Below are 20,634 nucleotides of genomic sequence, written 5' to 3' on the forward strand. Positions count from 1 at the left end.
CCCATGACCTGACACTTGGAACCCCCAGCATGTATGCAAAATTTGGTGTGGCTTGGCCCAGCCATATGGGAGGAAATCATAAGTTGGTTCCCCACACTCGAAGGGGAAGGGGAAGGGGCCTGTGCCCATGACCTGACCCTGGCTACCCGAGCACTTTTGGAAAATTTGGTGGAGATTTCCCCAGGAGCTTTTCTATGATTTTCAGGCATGCGCACACGTACATGCAGATCATTTTCGTGTATGTGTGTGTGGGGGGGGGGGGGGGGGAGAGGGGGACGTGGGGGTTATGCCCGTGACCAGACCCGGATATCCCCAACACGTATGCAAAATTTGGTAGAGATTGTTCATGACGTAAGGAATTGTCTAGGATCAAAGAAGTCTACACCTACACACACACAGTCCTTGTGAAACTGGGCACCCCGTCTGTCAGCATTAGTTGGTGTAAGTTTTAAAAAAATCTCACGGTGTCCTTAGGTGAGCCATCACCGGCATCTTCGCTAAATTCCAAATTCCTGCCCTAACTACTGCAGGGAAAGGGATGGCAAACCTACCAATATGACCCTTGCCAAGAAACTGCTTCGGCAGCCCCAGTGATCTGTACGATGTACCATACTATGTTACGGAACTCCGGTGCTGCCGAAGCAGTTTCTCGGCAAGGGTCATATTGGTAGGTTTGCCATCCCTTTCCCAGCAGTAGTTAGGGCAGGAATTTGGAATTTAGCAATGAGGCCTGTGATTGCTTAACTACTCTTCACGAAGGACACCGTGGTACGTTTAGCATCCAGTAACTAATCTCGGCAGACGGGACACTCAGTTTAACATCCATCCGAGGAGCAGCGCTCACATTGATGAATCACCCTTCCTGTGCAATAGTGGAATGACAGTTTATAGCTTGGCTGATATTCAAACGCAGGTAGACAGCTGAGAGGCGAGTGTATGTAAAAAAAAAAAAAATAATAAATAAATAAATATATGTACAGTGTGTAATATCGGAGCCTTTATTCCGATTCATGGCACAGCACAATCTCTACATCTTTATAGGTATGAATATTACCTTCCAACTCCAATGTCACTTGCAAAATGATCTGTGATTCACTGAAAAATTTATGCAGTGACTGCAACAATAATTAGAGGTGATGGCTAAAAGTGCGCTGCAAAGGGTTTTGCAAGGACATTCCTAATGATAATTTGAATGCCTGTGAGATGACATTTGATGCTGAGAGGCGGTGCACTTTGCAGTCACCTAACAGGAGATTTCAGTTGCCTGGGAAACTGCCCAGTAACCATAAATCAGCGCTCATTTCAAGCAAGGCAAGAAGGCATTTAAAATGTAAAACTTCACAGGTTACAAACTAGGAATAAATCACCGTTCCATATTAGTAGGTTGTACATTTTTTCCCCTTTTTCTTCCAGAATGTTGAAATGCGAATTTGCCGCAATACGTAGCGGCACCGAGCGCTTTATTATTCGCGAAATAAGAGAAAGGGAGACAAAAAGCGAAATACATACGGAGCACCAGCGCTCGCAGGTCATCCCCGTACGATAATCCGGGCTCGTGACGCCAATATGATGAACTCGCGACAGAAGTAGCCAAATTAATTTATTTCACCAATGAGCAAAATTCATTTCCTGTGTGCCCCGATATTGAAATGTGTCTGCTGCAAAATTTACAGCGCTGGAGGGCCGATGCATTTCCCAGGCGTCATTATTCTGCAGGGATGTGACACCCTCGTGACTCCCATTTGTCTCAGCACCTGGATATGAACTGGAATTTATTAGCAGCCCGCAGAGTGGGGGATCCATCAGGCAGAGGAGGAGGAGGGAGAAAGAACGGATGGTGGGTAGAGGCGACTTTGATCTATGTGATTTATTTACGGCCTAGTGCGGATATTGATGTGCCTTGTCAAGATACTCGTGCAATAGCCCACTGTGATCAAGGAAAGCGCATGAAACAGAAGCTCAGCTGGGAGTACAATGTGGTATGCAATGCGGTATAACAGCAGCACCGAATGAATCCCCGGAGGAATGCAATACGCTCTAAAAGTGCAAATCAATTTCCATACTTTGGTGCCTTTCCTCGGGCACCGTGCACCTTGTAGCCGTTTTGTGCATCGACATCTTCTTGTCCGGGTTGCTCATGATATCGGTCCATTGACGCAAGGTAATCATGCGTTACCACCATGGATAACATTTCTGCGGGCAATTATTTATCGTAAAGCACGATGGCTTATTTCACGGGCAAGTCGTCACCGCAGATACGACACGCTATCGGATAACCATGAAAATTAATGCATTTCCTTCCAGACAATAAGCATGATCAACGTAAATATTGGCGAACATGTAATTACATGTTCACACATTTGTATGTGGAAATTTATGTGCGGGATTATTTAGCATGGATTTCAGAGGTGCCCGTGACTTGCAATCAATGGCTATATTTTCCCTATCAATATTCTCCAAATTCCCGAGCAACGTCCCCAACCTGCTGCGACGACAGCAACTGTATTCACACGTTTTCCCACTGAAAATTAGGCCCAGGCTTGTTGGCGACGTTGCACAATAGGCCCGCCTTTGTTTGAAAATGAATTTCCCGACAGCGAGAAACTATTTCCATAAATATTTCACCAATTTTCCAAATGATAAATTGCCTGTGCATTTGCTGCGGCTCTGCTGTTCCCGAGTTATCTTACTCTTGGCTGAGTGAGTGACACCCGCACCCTCACACATGCACGCACATGCAATAAAGGAACACACTCATTCACACTCTTGGTCATATCAACTTTAATGCATCACGAGCAGAGCCATACTATATGTTCAAATACATCTACAATAAACATTTCTATGACAAGTTTTGAGACATAATTAAAAAGACTTTGTTTTACTTCATTAGTCCACCGTATTACGGTACCGCTTAGTCAAGAGTCAAGACATTTAGAGGTTACATGAACCGAAATAAAATAACTAAAAAAGACTATTATAGAAAAATGAGAACATTTACTTTTTGGTTTAGTGTGCAGCGTACAGTCAACAGCTAAAGAGCTTCATAACCTACAGCAAATAGTACATTGCCAAGACTCACCCCAGCACGTCATGTTCCTTTTCGTCATGCCGGGGCCTTTCTACAGCAATCTCAAAACACAAGATCTAACACAATTACGCGAGTATATCTTCACAATTTCATTGCCACAGTCTATTACAACTGTTTTTGATGTGGCAGTCAAAGAGAAAACAAAATCCTTTGGAAACGTTTGGCCACCTTATGTAAGTTTTTTTTTTTAAAGCTTTATTTGAATCAGTGCTTCGACAACCAACGCAGATGGCTGCGTGATCCTCCGTTTCAAACAGTCTCGTTCGTTTCTTCCCAAGCTTTGGATTAAATAGGCGTGAGATCGGTCAAGGAACAGTGGCCCAGACCAGTTGGACTTGCATCCCGATTGTATGAGGATACTTTTGAGCAGTGAAAAGTCTTTGGATACACAGATTGTATGGGAACGTTCAGTTCAGTTCCAAGCCTTACAAAGACTGGACAAATTGCACCGTAGGAGGCCAGGTCTTGTCAGTTTTCAATCTAAACAAAATCGCCTTCAGCAACTCAGATTCTGACAACGAGCTTACAAGACTACTGATGTAACAAAATGCAGGAAAACTTAAAGTACAAAAATTGCTGCAACAAAAATGTGCAGTATGATAGAAAACAATATTTAAATTATTTACAGTTTTGCAATAAAAGAAATGCATAATATGCAACAAATGCTGTCAATTAAAATTCATCAGTTTTTTTTTTCCTCTAAACTTTGATCACTGTGCGAAGACGTTTATATTACACACAACAAAAAGGACTACAAATGTGGCAAGTAAGATGCAAAATATTTTGCACTGTGCACCAAGTTTGGTTATATACAGTCAGACATTTTCAATGCACTTTCTTAAAATGACCACAAATGATCTACAAAATACTCTGGAATGAAAGAGGATTTTTAGTGCAGCATGCATGCTGCTTTCAATCGCCATTTCGAAATGTGTAAAAGATGAACAGTGTTTGTCCTCAAGGGCATCCTCTGAGCCTCCTGTAGGCAGGATGAGCAAGTGGGAAGAATACTCTGAAAGTGATAAAGCTAAATGTTTTTTGTAAAGCTGTTGGAACATAATTTCCAAGCTTAAAGCTTCCACAGTTAAGGTTTTTTCTTCTTCTTCAGTTAAATAAAACATATTTTACATAAAAAACAAGTGCCCAAGGCAAATTACAATTGTTTCAGTAATAATTGCAGGTACATGAAGTGAAGTGACAGCTATTCAACATTCCTTTTCTAATCCTCCAGTTTATTTCTATTTGTGCCTGATGTTAATACCTGTCCAACAGCTTGTGTTATGTGTTCACTGTCAACCTTCTGCTAAAAACAAACAAAAAAAAATCTCCCCAAGCAGTTTTTCAAGTATGCAATACTTCGTTCATTTATGCACCGACAGTCTTGAATGTCTTTGGATTCTTATCGGGGAGAATTATAAAAAGGGAAGAGAGTTGCAGGAAGAGGGTGAGGAGCGAGAGGAGGTAAAGTGAAGAGGTGGACGGGATGGGAAGGAGGGAAGGAAGGACAGTGAGGTGGGTTGGGGAGACCACACCACAGCGCAAACACAAACACCTACTCAGAATGTTGGGTGGTCAAAGGTACAGCGAGGTCAAGTGCACTAAAACCACAAACACAAGCAAACAGCTAGAACGGCAACAACAGAGAAAAATCCTATGCACAGTTTCTGCAGATGCTTCCATAGAATTGCAGGCTCTTGCATGGAAATGAGGGAGCCAGGATTTTTTTTTTCTGGCAGTCCTGGGTTTGCACACATTTCAAATGCATCTTAAAGAACTGTACATATTGAGCTCAAACCGTCAAAACTAGCATAAACAAAAATTGAGGTCACAGTAACTGTTGGACAGAATGCCAGTGGATTCCTGTTGTGTCCAGTATGGATAATACACACCTGCACTGCCCTCCGCAGAGGTCTTTTTTTTATTGTTATTTCGCTTGGTAACAGTCCAGACTCTTTGTTCCATACCAAAGAAGCAAAGTGAATAATAGTGACCATGACATCTTTGCACAGAATAAATTAGATGCTAGCTTCAGGTAATTCCTTAAGCCGGGGCACAACAATGCAATATTCCATGGAGAAATGCGAGATGAGTCCTGAAGGAAAATTCTTTTCCAGGTATCATGAAGGCATATAAATAAGTCGAATTTTTTTTTAAAATCTTTTCTAATAATTGCTTTAAAATATATTCCAAAGGGAAGAAATCCTTTTTGGATCTTATGGGGCATCCATGAGGTAAGCGCTTGTCCAAGTCCAACACTGAATTGCTTAAAGCCAGAAATATATACATAACCAGTATTCTCCTCCATGTTCCAAAACGTTCTCTCTTCCTCATCCAAATCCAATATATGGGAAAACAATCCCAACCTCTATGTTTGGTTTTGGTTGGAAGCTTTGGAAATAAAATGTTGAAGAAATGTCCTCCACAACACCATGACCTTTCCTGCTAAAATGTCATAGTGTGACACCCCCCCCCCCCCATTCCCTCCCCCTTTCAGGCCTGAATTACATTTCGTTTGAAACAAAAGCCATACACCAATTCTGGTTATTCCCACTCGAAGCAAAATTCTGCTTGTAATGCTGCCAATGGCATACACTTGAGCAAAGCCACCAGACCAAAAATGTTTGTTATGAATATTTTCAATGCCTATTTCTGTCTGCTGCTTTGGCTTTAAACCTCAGATATCTTTCTTTTAAGAGCTTTCAGGCCTTCAGTCTTTGTCATTCATGCGAAGACCCTTCTTCGACAGCAGTTTGCCTTACGGCATTATCCATCGAATGTCGTGCCTGGTGCGGGCCTCTCCAACAGAGCACCTGTACTCTGTGCCTCTCTCTCCAATACTTTGCAGTGATCACTTGATGGACTCTCGCTTTGCATTTCTGACCCTTCTGATCCACTGCCCTGCAGGACAGATAATGGACCTCCAGAGGTGCCATGCACACCTGAGGTAACCACCATCTGCGTGTGGGGCAGGGAAGGTGCCGAGGGCCACGACTTTGGAGAAAGGACCAGAGGGAAGGAGCCTGCATTGGTGGCCGCAGTATTGATCGTGTTGCTGTCGCTCTGCTGCGAGGTAGATGCGGCGTCCGGGTCAGGGAAGGAGTGAGGTAATAGTCCAGCGCTTAGCTGCTGCTCTTTGGCGTAAGTCGAGACTCTTTTGGCAGCTTGCTGCCGGTGGGAGGTCGACTGGAGGTGCCTTCGTAGGCCCTCCTCCCCCAGCAGCGCTACGTCACACGCCGAGCAGTGAAACTGGCCCGAGGGAACACGAAGCAGGGTCTCGCGCCCATCCACTGCAGACTGCCCAAAGTAGCAAAAGGATTTCTGATGAAGAATGGCAGAAGCCTCATCATCAAACACCATCTGACACTTGCGGCAGACAAGGCTGAACTTTGGTTCGCAAAAATCTGGTTGGCCTTGCTCTGGCTTAACATCCACAGTACTGTTGCTTGATGCACAAGTATTGTCTTCATTTTTTCCCACAGAATCTTTTGGTTTCTGTGAGGTTGAGATCTTGCTGCTTCCTTGTTGAGCAATCCATCCACTGTGCTGTTGCTGATGCTGATGCTGTTGTTGTTGCTGTTGTTGCTGTTGAAGCATTTCTTGCATGCTTCGCTGATACTGCTGCATCTGCTGATGAAGCAATGAGCCTTGTGCAAGCCCACCTGCCATGGCAGCCTGAGCAAAGGCTGAGCCATAAGGAAATAATCCAGCATCAACACTGTACAGCGGCTGGAGGTAGCCTCCCTGCATCGCTGCAGCTGTCGTAGATGGTAGCTGTGGAGATGGTGCATTCAAATAATGTGGGAAGCCTGGAAGGAAGCAAGGAAAGATCTGGCTTGCAAGCAAGGTAGTTGCAGAACTAGGATCACCTGCTAGAGCTGCTTGCAATGCCTGCAATGCTTGCTGGGGGTTAGTATCCATCAATGCACTTGATCCCCGTGACGATGGTGTGCCAGTGGCCAAAGTCTCAGCCTTTTCTTTCTTCACTGCGATGTTGACTTTTGACCTCTCCTGCTCTGGCTCCTTCTCTCTCCCGCTGCCCTCCTTGTTCTGTTGTTGCTGCAGCTGCTGTGGTGTAGGAGTTGTGCTTCCAGCTTTGGGTGTTGTGGAGGGTACTGTTTGTTGTGTGGCCGTTTTTCCAAGCACAGGTGCATGCACAGAACTCTGTGGCTGGACCCCTGGGAACCGCAGACCCAGCAAGCCAGGGCTTGTTGCTGACACTGCTGTTAAGAGCAAGCACACAAGAAAGTTAAATAATTTGGCAATATCTCTGGAAGCGTTGCAAAACAGAAGCAAATGTTTGCAAGAATCATCAAATGTTGGTGGGAAAATGGTGCTGTAATTAATAAGGCATTCAACAGTAATGGGTTTGTAACACACTGGTAAACAATGACTTCACCCACAATATTTGAGCAATCAGAAATGTTTGTGTAAAATTTAAAGCCTCTCAATTTAAAAGAAGAAATAACAATATCAAATGAATCTAAGTTTTTCAAAATTTTTAGGAGGTTTGGCATTTGTTTGTCAAGTTGTTACAAAATGAAGATTGCAATGCTATATACAGATTAACAAACTACCAATGTTACACTAAAGTGTCTTGAACATCCAACATGAAGTAAAGTATAATGGGATGTTGAAAGAAAATGTTTTAAATGTTTTACTCATTCTTAACCAAGAAAAATAAATTACCATTATTATTTTACCTCAGTCAATTTGGGTAAAAATTCTTAATATTGTCCAATAAATATAATAATATTAATCTTTTAAACCAGTGCGGAAAAAACAAACAATTCAACTTACAAGTCGAAGGATTGAAGCTTGACACTGAGGATGAGCCACCAACACCAGGGATTAGCATCGGGTGCAGACCAGGGATTGCTGGATAGGCTGGTGGTAAGCTCAGCCCTTGCACTTGTGTACCATTGAGGGTAGCTGCCGACTGCTGCAGCTGATTGTGCGTTGGCACTACCAAGCCCATCGCCTCATTGGCTTTCTTGATGCGATCGAGCTCCTGCTGTGCCATAAGTTGTCGCACCGTGGCTGGATCTAGGAACTCTTTTTCCCTCTCCAATTGACTTCCCACGCTTTCTCTAACTTTGTTAATGTGTTGCTGAGAGAAAATATGGTCTCGGATAGAAAGCCGTGCGCTATACTGCACTGAGCACAATGCACACTCTCCTTTAGGTGTAGGCTCCATGTTGGCTTGGGGATCCACACCAAATTGTTTGGCTATATTAAGTTTTACCTTCTTCTCCTTAGCACGGGCATTCTGGAACCACACTTGCACCACACGTTTGGGTAAACCAATCTCAGAGCCAAGGATCTCGCACTCTTGCATGGTGGGCGTGCGGTAATCACCAAAGCAAGCTTTGAGAACTTTGAGTTGTAGGTTGGACATTTGTGTACGAAAGCGTTTCTGCCCAGGCCGTTCATCTGAAGATAAAGACTTAGAGAGCGAGTGGCTAGTACTAGCTGTTGGACTGGGTGTCCGGGCATCTGCCAAGCTGGACGTCTCACTATAATCATTGATTTCATGATCAAGTGAGGCAGACAGGCTTAGACCAGGACTTGCAGCACTTGCCGACGACCTGCCATCACTGTATTCACTGATGACTGCCGGCAACGCAGTTGGAGAAACAACCTCAACTTTTGGTTGACCATCATCGGAAAGTTTAATCTCAGTTGGCATTGAGGCGAGCACATCATTGTTACAATCATCCGTAGTGATGCTATCATTGAGCAAGGTGTTTATAGAGGAGTCATCATCGTCATTTCTACTTTGTTCATAAACCATTTTTGAAGAAACACCAGGAAAGCTGTCAAGAACGCTGGAGTGGGTGTCCTCTTTTGTGGAGGCATCTCCCATTGTTGTGAACGATTCTTCAAACTGACCACCTTCTATTTTGACAGAATGTGATAAGTGACCTAAGATTGCTGAGTTGGAAGTGTCTGCTTTGTTTTCCTGGGACCTTGCTGAAGATTGATTTTCCTTGTCTGTTAATGTATTGAACTGTGCTAAAGAGAAATTAAATGCCATGGGGTCAAACTGGCTTTCTTTCATTTGAGAATCAACCAACGAAGGCAAAGTTGAGTTCGAGATCAAGTGGTAACCTGACTGCTTAGCCTCGTGCCAGTGTCGAGAACGAATGTGAGCATCGAGGGCTGACTGAGCTTTGAACAAAGCACGGCAGAAGAGGCAGCGACGGTGTGCTTGGATCTGGCCGATCGAACGGAACTGGCCTTTCCTTTCACGGGCTCTTGTGTTTTGAAACCAAACCTGAACAACTCGTTTCTTCAGACCCACCTCATTAGAAATATGGTCAAGCATTTTCCGAGTAGGGTTTGAGTCTATCATGTATTTTCGATACAAAATTTCCAACTGCTCTGGTGTTATTGTTGTCCGTAATCGCTTGTCTCTGTGGTGTTCTTCAGTGCCATCATTGTCACCTTTCCCACTTGCAGATTTCTCCTCCACTTTAGACATCCCCGCTGTGGATGTTGGAGTGGAAGGTGATGTTGTAGACTGGGAAGATATCTGTGGTAATGGTCCTGACAACATAGGTCCTGGCATTAGGGCACTTGAGCTGGGGTCATATAGCAGGAATGGCATTTCTACTGGGCAATCTAAGAATGTACTAGGGTGTACAAAAGGATTTTGTGAAGAGAGAAAGTGCATCCTTTGGTGCTCTTGCCAGAGGTCAAAAGTTGGAAAAGCCACTTTGCATTGGTCACATTGGTAGTGAAGTAGCTGAGGTGGAAGGTTATTAAGATGCACATTTGGTAATGACTGGATTGGGCTCTGTGGAATTTGAGATGCTGTTTCTGGAGTAGGAAGTCGTTGAGATTGAACTGCCTTTACCTTCTGTTGCTGCTGCTGTTGTTGCTGCTGCTGCTGCTGTTCTTGTTGCTGCTGTTCTTGTTGCTGCTGTTCTTGTTGTTGCTGTTCTTGTTGTTGCTGTTCTTGTTGTTGCTGTTCTTGTTGTTGCTGTTCTTGTTGTTGCTGTTCTTGTTGTTGCTGTTCTTGCTGTTGCTGTGGTTGCTGCTGCTGCTGTTGTTGTTGCTGCTGCTGCTGTTGTTGCTGCTGCTGTTGTTGTTGCTGCTGTTGTTGTTGTTGCTGCTTCTGTTGATGCTGTGATGAAGTCGACTGTGATGGTACCTGTGATGAGACCACAGTTGATGAAACGTCTTTGGGATTATCTTCAGCGGATTCAATAGCAGTTGTGACTTTGTCATCTGATTTGCTTGCAGATTGTGTTGATGTATTCGGCTGTGATGGTGCTCTGCTAGAAGAAGATTCCATTGATGCATCATAATCAATGTAAGAAGTTGAATCTTCTGTTTGGATGTCGTCTATTTGACTTTGCTCCTCCTCATCTCGATAGCAATGCTTCTTTTGATGATTAATGAGATCAATAATTCTTTGAAATACAACACTGCACTTTTTGCACTGGTAGTTTTGATTACTAGTCCTTATATAGCGATCATTTGTCAATAGTTCCCGCTTCTCACCATCTCTCCCCTCTGCCTGGTTTTCATAACATTTACGGGCTTTTTGCCGAGCGTTCTGGAACCAGACAACAATCACACGTGTTGGTAGGTTGAGGACATTGGATAGTTGTTCTAACTCATCATCCTTTGGATAAGCATTGGTATCAAAAAAATCTTGTAGCAGTTTCAACTGATAGTCTGTGAATCTTGTCCGGCTTGAACGTTTGCTCAATGAATGTTCAGCTTGAACTTGCTCTGGAGTCAAGGGCTGTGATTGGTCAGGCTTAAAATCTTCCAGTATAGAAGTGCAAGGAGGAATGCTAAAATTATAAGGAGAATCTTTATTGCGTTGTCTTTCTTTGAACAGTGTGTTACGGAACCAGTGTTTTATCACCTTTTGCTGGAGACCAGACTTTTCTGCCATCTCTTGGATTTGCTCATCACTTGGTGTATTGTTGATGTCAAAGTAGGACCGGAGAATGCTGAGCTGTTCCTCCGTGATACGTGTTCTAGGCCGCTTGTTCTGTGCCTGCTGCAGCAAAAGAGCCGGGTCAATTTGCTGCTGTTGTTGCTGCTGTTGCTGCTGCTGCTGTGTTTGCTGCTGTTGATGGTGGTGGTAAAGCTGGAAAAGATCTGGAGCAAAAGACTCCATTGGCATTAGTTGTGTGGCAAGCTGTGTGGCCATAGATTGCAGCTGCATGGTTGGCATCATGAGTGGTGACATAAGTGGTAGCTGATCAATGGATATTGGTAGCTGTGGAAGAGACGGTTGTTGTGTAGGAGGTTGACATGAGACTGGTGTTGCTGGTGGGGTGGCACGCTTTGGGGTAGGTGTCGGATGAGGTGTTGCTGGTGGTGGCGGTGGTGGTGGTGGTGGTGGCGGAGGGGGCAGTGGTTGATTTTGAACTGTAGTGGTTTCTGGTGTTGGAGGTCTGATGGGATAGATTTTATCATAGGTTTCACGGTACTGCTTTGCATATTTCTCCAGCTCATCAAAAGGAAATATCTGCTGGTGAATGTGCTCTTGATGGATCTTCAAGATCAAAACATTGGAGAAAAACTTTCCACAAGTTTCGCATTCTAACTTATCTGTTGTTTCATTCCCACCACTTTTGTCTTTCCGTCCTGATTTTTGTCTATTTTCATTGTACTGGATGACCAATTCAAAGCCAAAATTTTCCAGTAAAACCCTCGTGGCATTGCCTCTCGCAAATGCTGGAATTCGTGGTGGGGGTATTGATGGGTCTGAAGTGCCAGGCTTTTGAAAATCAACACTCTCAGCTAAGTGCATTTCTGTTGAGGGCAAGGCTTCTATGTCTTCTTCTTCATCTATTTCTTCAACCTTTTCTTCTTTACTCATTTCATGTTGCTTATCTGAATTTTGTGTTTCAAGTGCTTGCTGTGACTCTGCTTTCTGAGCTTGTTTCTGCAAGTGCTGTTGCTGTTGCTGATGCTGATGCTGTTGTTGTTGCTGTAGTTGCTGCTGCTGTTTTAATTCTCCCAATATAGCGGCTGCAGACCCAGGCATTGTTAAACAAGTGGAGTTTGGGAATGCCAGTTCAGGATGCAACTGGAAATCTGCTCCAGGAATGCCAAAGGGAAAGAAAAACGGCTGCTGTTGGAATTGCAAAAATGCTTCCGCTGTCATCGAAAAAGGCGGCAGAAGAGCTGGGTTGAACAATTGGTGCTGTAGAAATGCTGCTGGTTGAAACTCATGGTGAAAGTGAGGATGGCCCTGGACCTGTGCCTGAGTTTGAGCACGAGCGAGGGCAAATGCTTGGGCTTGAGATTGAGATTGTGGTACAAAACATGGAGCCTCAGTTAGAACTTTTTTCTCAACTTGTTTTTGCTCTGCCAACAGGTCTGAATTCTTGGTAACACTAACATGCATGGTTGTCTTCGTGCTCTCTATATTGTTTGGACTGCTGCTTGCCTTGCTTCCAGAACCTCCATTACTCTTGCCTCCAGAACTACCACTGCCACTCTGGCTGGTGTATCCTGAACTTGCACTAGCTGTAGACTCTTGCAAGGCAGCTCTAGTTTTTGTTTGGTGCAGCACAGAGCGCATATGTATTTCCAAGGTGGAACTCTGGCTATAGGCAACATTGCACGTACTGCAACGGTAGGGTTTGCTGTCAACATTACTTGGACTTATTTCAGCCTGTCCACCGACCACAGATGACTCATGCAATGCCTTCTTCAGTCTATTGAGGTGAGAAACGGAATTGTAGTGAACGAGGAGGATGTTCTTTTGTGTAAAGGACTCTTTGCACACTGTGCATTTGTAGGGACGCGACGGATCTAAAAATTTTTCCATGGGAAAATTAGAGCCTTTTCGAAAAGGCAGAGCCCGCTTTGCATCCAAGGATGCATCTTCGGCCAAGTAGCCGACCTCAGCTTCCAGCGGGCTTTGCTTTCCATCAAGGTCGCTCTCGCCATCCTCTTTCTCCAGGTCTGCAAAAGGCGAAACCTTTCCAGTGGAAGATATCCCGCTAATACGTTCATCTAGAGCTGCTGGGTCACCATTGCTCTGTGAGGCACTATGCAGCTGCCGCATTTCAGCCTCACCGAGCTCAGGATGGCTTACCTCAAGATGCTTGGCGAGCGCAGCAGTTGAACGGAACGTCCGCTGACACAAACTGCAGGCTGTTTGTGCTCGCACAACATGGTATTGCGAGTGGAGCTGCAACCTTTCTGGTGTCTTGAAGGCAAGGCTGCATTGTTCACAGCGATAACGGTATGCATGTCTCTCGGACAGGCTTGCTTGGCTTCGTTGTTTGGTGTGTATCTCACTAAAGTGGGCTTGCAAGGCTGTTGGCGTCCGGAAGTACTGGTTGCAGCCTTTCTTCCAACAAAGAAGGCCCTTCTGCGAGGCTTGGTCACTAGATAACCCACTTCCTGTCCTTTCTTGGGAGGTTCCTGGCTTCTGAGTGTCTTCAGTGTTTTCTCCTGAGAGAAAATGATCGAAAATAAATTACTTTCCATCTGTGTTTAACAGCCTATTTATCTATAAACTTGGCAGCACTGGCTTGTATAACGGACCATATCTGCATAGTCAAGTAACAGTTGCTTAAGTGGTTGTTGATTAGTATAATAAGCGGGTGCATCAAATTCAAAGTTACAAAACATTTCACAAATATGTAAAAGTTCTAATCACATGACCAAATGGTCAACCTCATGGGAAGGAGAATTGGTTTGATCTATATTCCTGTTGTAAAAATGTTGAATTGCAAGTATTCTGAGAGGTCGTAGTCAAGCTATCCATCAAACTCAGGCCTAGCAACAGACCTTAAAATACACTATATATACACCAAGAAACATATTAGATCTGGCAGAATTATGATCATAAATTGAACAAAAGGAATGCACTTTTCTGTCAATTCACAAAAAAAGATTTTAGATTAACCAAAAAAAATGAAATGCAAAGTAATTGCTTGCTTTGTTATTGCTGTGGAGGACTTGCGTGGTCCAAGTACTGTATATGGCAAAATGTGTGCACCACACTTTTCAAATATAAAAACATATCTACAATAAATGCCATATTGGCCATCACCATTTTATGCACGCATAATGGCAGAAATGTTGACCCCCTCCGCCATTGCTCCTGCCTGCACCATTTCCTCAGTTTGCAGAGCTTAAGCATCACCAGAACCCGCACTTCCTCTATATACAGGATTCATTTGGTACTGTAACTGCCTCTTCATTCCTTATCCTGCATACGTGATTTGTCCAACTTATCCTGCATCTTTAGTCGAGCCTCCATTTGTGCAATGTGCAGATTCATTCAGAAAACCTTCCCAAAATATACAAAATTGCATAATGAATATTCTGGCTTGGAATATCCTAGGATCCTGAGTTTGAATCCTCGTCGATCGTTAAATTAACGCCAGCGGGGTTTCGGACGATATATGGTGGACAGGTTAGGTTGTGTGTGTTATAAGGACCAATCGATTCGGTTGACTTAGCCTGTCATCCTTCCGAGGTTGGCAAATTGAATACCAGCTTGCTGGGATGAATGAACCATTCATTCGAGTAGCCTGCCAGTATTCGGGTAGTAGCGACCCATCCAGGATTGCGCCCAAGAGCCAAGGAAACTGCTTCAGCAGCCCTATGTATGCATCGTCACGGTGCGAAAAGGAATTGGTCATCACTCATCATATATATATATATATATATATATATATATATATGTATTATATATATATTTGGCCCCATCTGTCAATGGTGAAAAATTGAGGAGGAAGGAAGAAAAATTGAGAAGGAAGTTGAGGAAGCGATAAAAGCAATGAAGAGTAGAAAAGCGGGAGGGCCGACGGGAGTTGTGGGAGATATGTTGAAGGCAGCGGGAAATTGGGGGTGTGAAGAGAATGACAGAGATCTGCAATCTGGTGGTGAAAGAAGGCCGCATTCCAGTGGCTTGGGAACTGAGTACCCTCGTCCCTCTATACAAGGGGAAAGGTGACCCTCTGGACTGTGGCTCGTATCGAGCAATAAAGTTATTGGAGCATGGAATGAAGGTATTGGAAAGGGTGTTGGAGAGGAGGATAATGAAGAAAGTGAAGATTGATGAAATGCAGTTTGGATTTATGCCAGGAAGAGGAACGACAGACGCGCTTTTTATTGTGAGGCAGTTGCAGGAGAAGTATATGGAGAAGAGGAAGAAGTTGTTTCTTGGGTTTGTAGATATGGAGAAAGCATTCGATAGGGTTCCACGTGAAGTAGTGACATGGGCATTGAGGAAGTTAGGAGCGGAGGAATGGTTGATCAGTCGTGATGGCAATGTACAAAAGAGCGCGCACAGCTGTAAGGACGAAGGACGGGAACAGTGGTGAGTTTGAGGTGAAGGTGGGAGTGCATCAAGGGTCGGTACTAAGTCCACTACTATTTGTAGCTGTGATGGAGGTGCTGGCTCAGAACGTAAAGGAGGGTCTACCGTGGGAGTTGTTGTATGCAGATGATCTGGTGTTGATTGCAGAAAGTATGGATGGACTGAAGGAGAAGTTGAACAAGTGGAAGGAATGTATGGAAACAAAAGGTCTGAAGGTGAATATCGGAAAAACGAAGGTGATGGCAAGTGGTAAAGCATGTGGTGAGGTGGAAAGAACTGGGAAGTGGCCGTGTGCTGTGTGCAGGAAGGGTGTCGGAGTGAATTCCATTCAATGGACAATGTGCGCTGAGTGGGTTCATCAAAAATGTAGTGGTTTGAGAGGTTCATTAACCAGTGTGGCAGCTACATTCAAGTGTGAGGTGTGCACAGAGGGAGCTGCAGATGGAGGAAATGTTGAGTTGGATCTTGGAGATGGCGTGAAGCTGGAAGGCGTGAAAACATTTTGTTACCTCGGAGACATGCTGAATGGAGAAGGTGGATCAGACTCGGCAACGGTTGCTCGAGTGAGGTGTGCATGGAAGAAGTTTCGGGAACTGAGTGGCATGCTGACGAGGAGGGGAGTGTCATTGAAGCTGAAAGGAAAGGTGTGTGCTGCATGTGTGAGAAGTGTTATGATTTATGGGAGTGAGACATGGGTAATGAACGTAGAGCAGCAACGAAGGCTGGAAAGGGTGGAAATGCGAATGGTTCGGTGGATGTGTGGAGTATCGTTGAGAGAGAGGACAAATGATGAATTGCGAAAGATGATGGGAATAGAGCCTGTGATGGATGCTGTGAAGAGAAACAGGTTGACATGGTTTGGTCATGTGTTGAGGAAGGATGAAAGTGACTGGTTGAGAAGAGTGATGGGAATGAATGTAGAAGGAAGTAGAGGACGGGGAAGACCGAGAAAGACTTGGCTAAAGATGGTCGAAGAAGAAATGCGGGCAAGGGGGTTAACAAGGGGAGATGCAGAAAATAGGGCAAAATGGAGAACATTGTCATGGGGACCGCAAGGCTAACCCCCGCTCTTGCAGGGAAAATGGCCTTAAAATGCCTGTTGTTGTTGTGTTGTGTCAATGGTGAAAAATCACTTAAGAAATAAAAAAAGAATTTTTCTATTTGCCTATGCATCCAGATCTTCACCAAAATCGCATCAATTCATCCTTGCAACACACCCAACCTGTCCACCAAGGTTTTTCTGAATCGGTCCATAACTTTTTGAGATAACGTGCTGTATATAATTTTTGGCCGTATCTCTCAATGGTGAAGAATCACTTTGAAAAATTATAGTATCCGGAACCTTTTCCAAAAATGTGCATTGTCGTCCTTGGCCGGTCACTTAGATACACAAAACAATTCAGAACGATTGCTCGAAAACTGTGGATAAAAATCGTGTGACAAACAGACAAACAATCAGATTCTCCAGACCAATATACTTAGCCAAATACTTTTGCCAAGTAGCAAACAGACTAGAACGGCACTCGGTAGAGAGCATACCACCCCCAGACTGAACAGTTTATGTTTTGTATCCACTGATAGTGCAGATCTGGATTCGGACTTGAACCAAAATCTAATCGAATTATTCTTGTCACCTAACTAACTCATCCACAAAGTTTTGTCATAACTCGTCCACAACTTTTAGAAACATCATGCTATATAACATTTTTGTCCCCCATCTCTCAATGGTGAAGAATCACTTATAAAATTTAAAAATTATCATATCCAGATTCAGATCTTCAACAAAATCGAATCAATTGGTCCTTATAACACATACAACCTCTCCACCATATATTGTCCGAATCTGTCTACAACGTTTTGAGATATCCTGCTCACAAACAAACAAACAGCCAGACAGACAGGAGTGAAAACCTAACCTCAGTCCACCTTCGATGGCAGAGGTAATAGGAAGTATGAAACAAATTATATGAATAGTTATGATTGATGTACTAATGAAGAATCCTTCCTTATGGATGGGATTATATCCTTATGGATGCACTCCCAATGCACACAGAGAACGTTTTGGCTCCGAATGCACCAGGCCAGACAATATCAATGTGCAAGAAATCACAAACAGGATGGAGCACTCGTTATACATCTAAGCATCTTCACCTGCTTTCACAATGGCATCATGAGTGGAGGTGCTCGCCAAGGTCTCTTTGTCTGCTGACGTGCTTGTCACAGCCGATGGTGACGTCACTGTGGTCACCATTGAAAGGCCTCCGTTGTTAGGAACCATTCCTTCTGGCGGTGCAACCTAAAAGGAACGACACAAGGAAAGAGGAATTGTCAGCACTGCCAAGTGGTCATTGGACCTTATCTTTATATTTGCATGTGAATGCACGCCATAAAGCAATTCAGACCACATAGGTATCTGCATTGCTTTGTCTACAATTCACGATACACATGAAAGACTATTCAGCCTGTTTGCTTTAAACATATCCACATATACCTTTGAAGTATGTGCAAGACAAAGAACATAACTGTCTTCTCTTCCCCTTTTCACACCATCCCTGTTCATTTCCCACAAATGGCTCCTTGTTGGAAATGTTTAAGACTCCTAATTACATACAGCTCTATTTAATGTAGCTCTAAATAAGAAAGCAAATAACACACTCTTCATTCATTGTCTTAGCATGGGATAATGATTTGGGGCCCAAATGTTATGCCTGTAATTGATGGCTTATTTCCCGGTTCTAATTAGAAAGGCACACATTTTAGAATTATAATGAGAAAGGAGAGAGAAGAAAGAGAGATAGAGAGGAAAGAGAGAAGAAAAAAAGAGGAAAGAGATGGAGAGAGAAAAGAGTGAGGGAGAGAGAAAAAGAGTGAGGGAGGGAGTGTAAAGAGAGGAAACAGAGAGAGAGAGAGAGAGAGAGAGAGGAGGAGGAAAGAGGGAGGGAGGGAGTGTAAAGAGAGGAAACAGAGAGAGAGAGAGAGAGAGAGAGAGAGAGGAGGAGGAAAGAGGGAGGGACGGAGGAGAGTGAGATAGAGAGGAAAGAGAGTGAGATGGAGTGATGGAGAGAGGAAAGAGAGTAAGGGAGAGAGTGAGGGAGAGAGTGATGGAGAGAGGAAAGAGAAAGAGAGTAAGGGAGAGAGTGAGGGAGAGAGTGAGGGAGAGAGTGAGATAGAGTGATGGAGAGAGGAAAGAGAGTGAGATAGAGAGGAAAGAGAGTGAGATAGAGTGATGGAGAGAAAAAGAGAGTAAGGGAGAGAGTGAGGGAGAGAGTGAGATAGAGTGATGGAGAGAGGAAAGAGAAAGAGAGTGGGGGAGAGAGAGAGGGAGAGGAGAGAGAGAAAAGAGAGAGTGAGAGGAGAGAGAGAAAAGAGAGAGTGAGAGGAGAGAGAGGAAAGAGAGAGTGAGAGGAGAGAGAGGAAAGAGAGAGTGAGAGGAGAGAGAGGAAAGAGAGAGTGAGATCATCAAAAATAACCAAAAGAGTGAGGGAGGGAGTGTAAAGAGAGGAAAGAGAGAGAGAGATATATAATGAGAAAAAGAAAGAGAGAGAGAGAGAGAGGAGGAAAGAGGGAGGGAGGGAAGAGAATGAGATAGAGTGATGGAGAGAGGAAAGAGAAAGAGAGTGGGTGAGAGAGAGAGGAGAGAGAGAAAAGAGAGAGGAGAGAGAGAGAAAAGAGAGAGAGAGAGAGAGGAGAGAGAGAGGAGAGAGAGAGGAAAGAGAGAGTGGGATCACCAAAAATAACCAGTTCACAAGTATACACCAAAACGAATCTTGGATTATCTTGATTGTCATAATGTCCAGGATAAAAAAGATAATGCGTAATCAGTTTTACTGATTAATTTTTAGTCAAGAGTACAAGGTTACTGATCACCCCTTGTTTTCGCAGCCATTACGCGCACAGAGCTTTCCAGATCACAGTCTTCTTTGAGTGTGTCACATTTTACCAACAAAAATGACAACAAAATATACAGTGCTTGTAAATGACAAGTGTATGCTGAAAGCAATTTCCCTCCATTATTAATTCTTACATCCATTGACATTGTAGTTGTAATAGACAGCCAATAGCTCATTGCATGATCATTCAAAGTGCCCATGCACTTTATTGTCCCATGTAAATTTCCTGGCATGGTGTTTGACAGGGGCAGATTGCATTTCCCCCTGTATGTGGGACATTCTCATTTTGAAAATGGCACAATTTACTCGTTCGTTACAAACAAATTTCAATCTTATCACTTTACACCATGGTTCGCAGGCAAACAATAGCTTCATACATTTGTGCTACAATGCAATTACACAGGAAGTCTGGGCCTGGTTTAAATTCAATGTGTGAAAGAAAGAAATTAACTTTAATAAATGCGCACGCAAAAACACACACAAGGCGTATCATTTTCAGGATCTTGCTTGTTATGATTTTTTAAGCCACTCATAATTGGATGAACATGCCAATTTTGCTCACAAATGGTGAAGCGAGGGTGGTTTAGATCTTTCCTGCAGACCAATTATTTTGTGCGTTGATAAAATTTAACAAGAAGATTCTGGGATGATGCACCGTCTGGATTTCAGGTATGGTCGGCCAAAATCAGCGGACAGGGAATATTTGATCCAAAACCCAGAAATGTATTTGTGGTGGAGGATCGATTACTTCTCACCGACAGGTAGCCAAGCCTTCTGACCTCTGAACCTTGTGCCAACGTCTTAGTGATGTAATGGATTCTCGTTGCTGTGAGGCTAACACATGGGCGAGCGAACAACAGCCGTTATGGTAGTGATGCAAAATGATGAAACATTCATAAAGGCACAGAAACAATGAAAGAGCCTCAGGGAAAAGACAGATATGCTCTTGACCGTTGTCATTAGTCTGGCTGGTAAGGGTAGCTCTCGCTTTCAAATATATTAAGCCTGAGAGAAGGAAAGAAGAAAGTGCAATATGCTTTCTTTTGATCAGCAGCAAATTCTAAAAACCTCAAAGTTCTTGCGGCACAGATACACCGCTAATGATCCATTGGGCTGCTCGAATAAATACATTGTTTAGAAGCAAGAAGGCTCGTGCATTTTGATTCATCTGAACTTTTGTGAATCCAGACATGTATACATAACATGGTGAGTAAGCTAATAATAATCCGGCCAAGAAGATATATCTTCCATTAATGGTATTCTGCAAGTTATACGCCAGATGGAGGCATAATTAATTGATAAAGTAATTACGCGAGGACTTGCCAGGTGTTATAAAACAGAAG

General features: G+C 43.7%; 1 protein-coding gene across 2 annotated transcripts in view; it reads right to left on the bottom strand.

Moving 5' to 3' along the window:
• Nucleotides 1–2,764: 2,764 nt before the first annotated feature.
• The window catches only part of LOC137435414 (zinc finger homeobox protein 3-like), a 427,890-nt gene continuing 410,020 nt past the window's right edge, over nt 2,765–20,634 (bottom strand). For both annotated transcript variants that reach the window (XM_068129189.2, XM_068129190.2), the window contains exons 8-10: nt 17,553–17,697; nt 7,886–13,522; nt 2,765–7,308 (exon numbers count right to left, since the gene is read on the bottom strand). In XM_068129189.2, the coding sequence (XP_067985290.2) occupies nt 5,852–7,308; nt 7,886–13,522; nt 17,553–17,697 (7,239 nt within the window). In that variant the 3' untranslated portion in view covers nt 2,765–5,851. The remainder of the gene's footprint in view (nt 7,309–7,885; nt 13,523–17,552; nt 17,698–20,634) is intronic.

Source organism: Myxine glutinosa, chromosome 9, assembly GCF_964187855.1.
Source record: "Myxine glutinosa chromosome 9, kmMyxGlut1.1, whole genome shotgun sequence".
In the NCBI taxonomy this organism is placed as follows: domain Eukaryota; kingdom Metazoa; phylum Chordata; class Myxini; order Myxiniformes; family Myxinidae; genus Myxine; species Myxine glutinosa.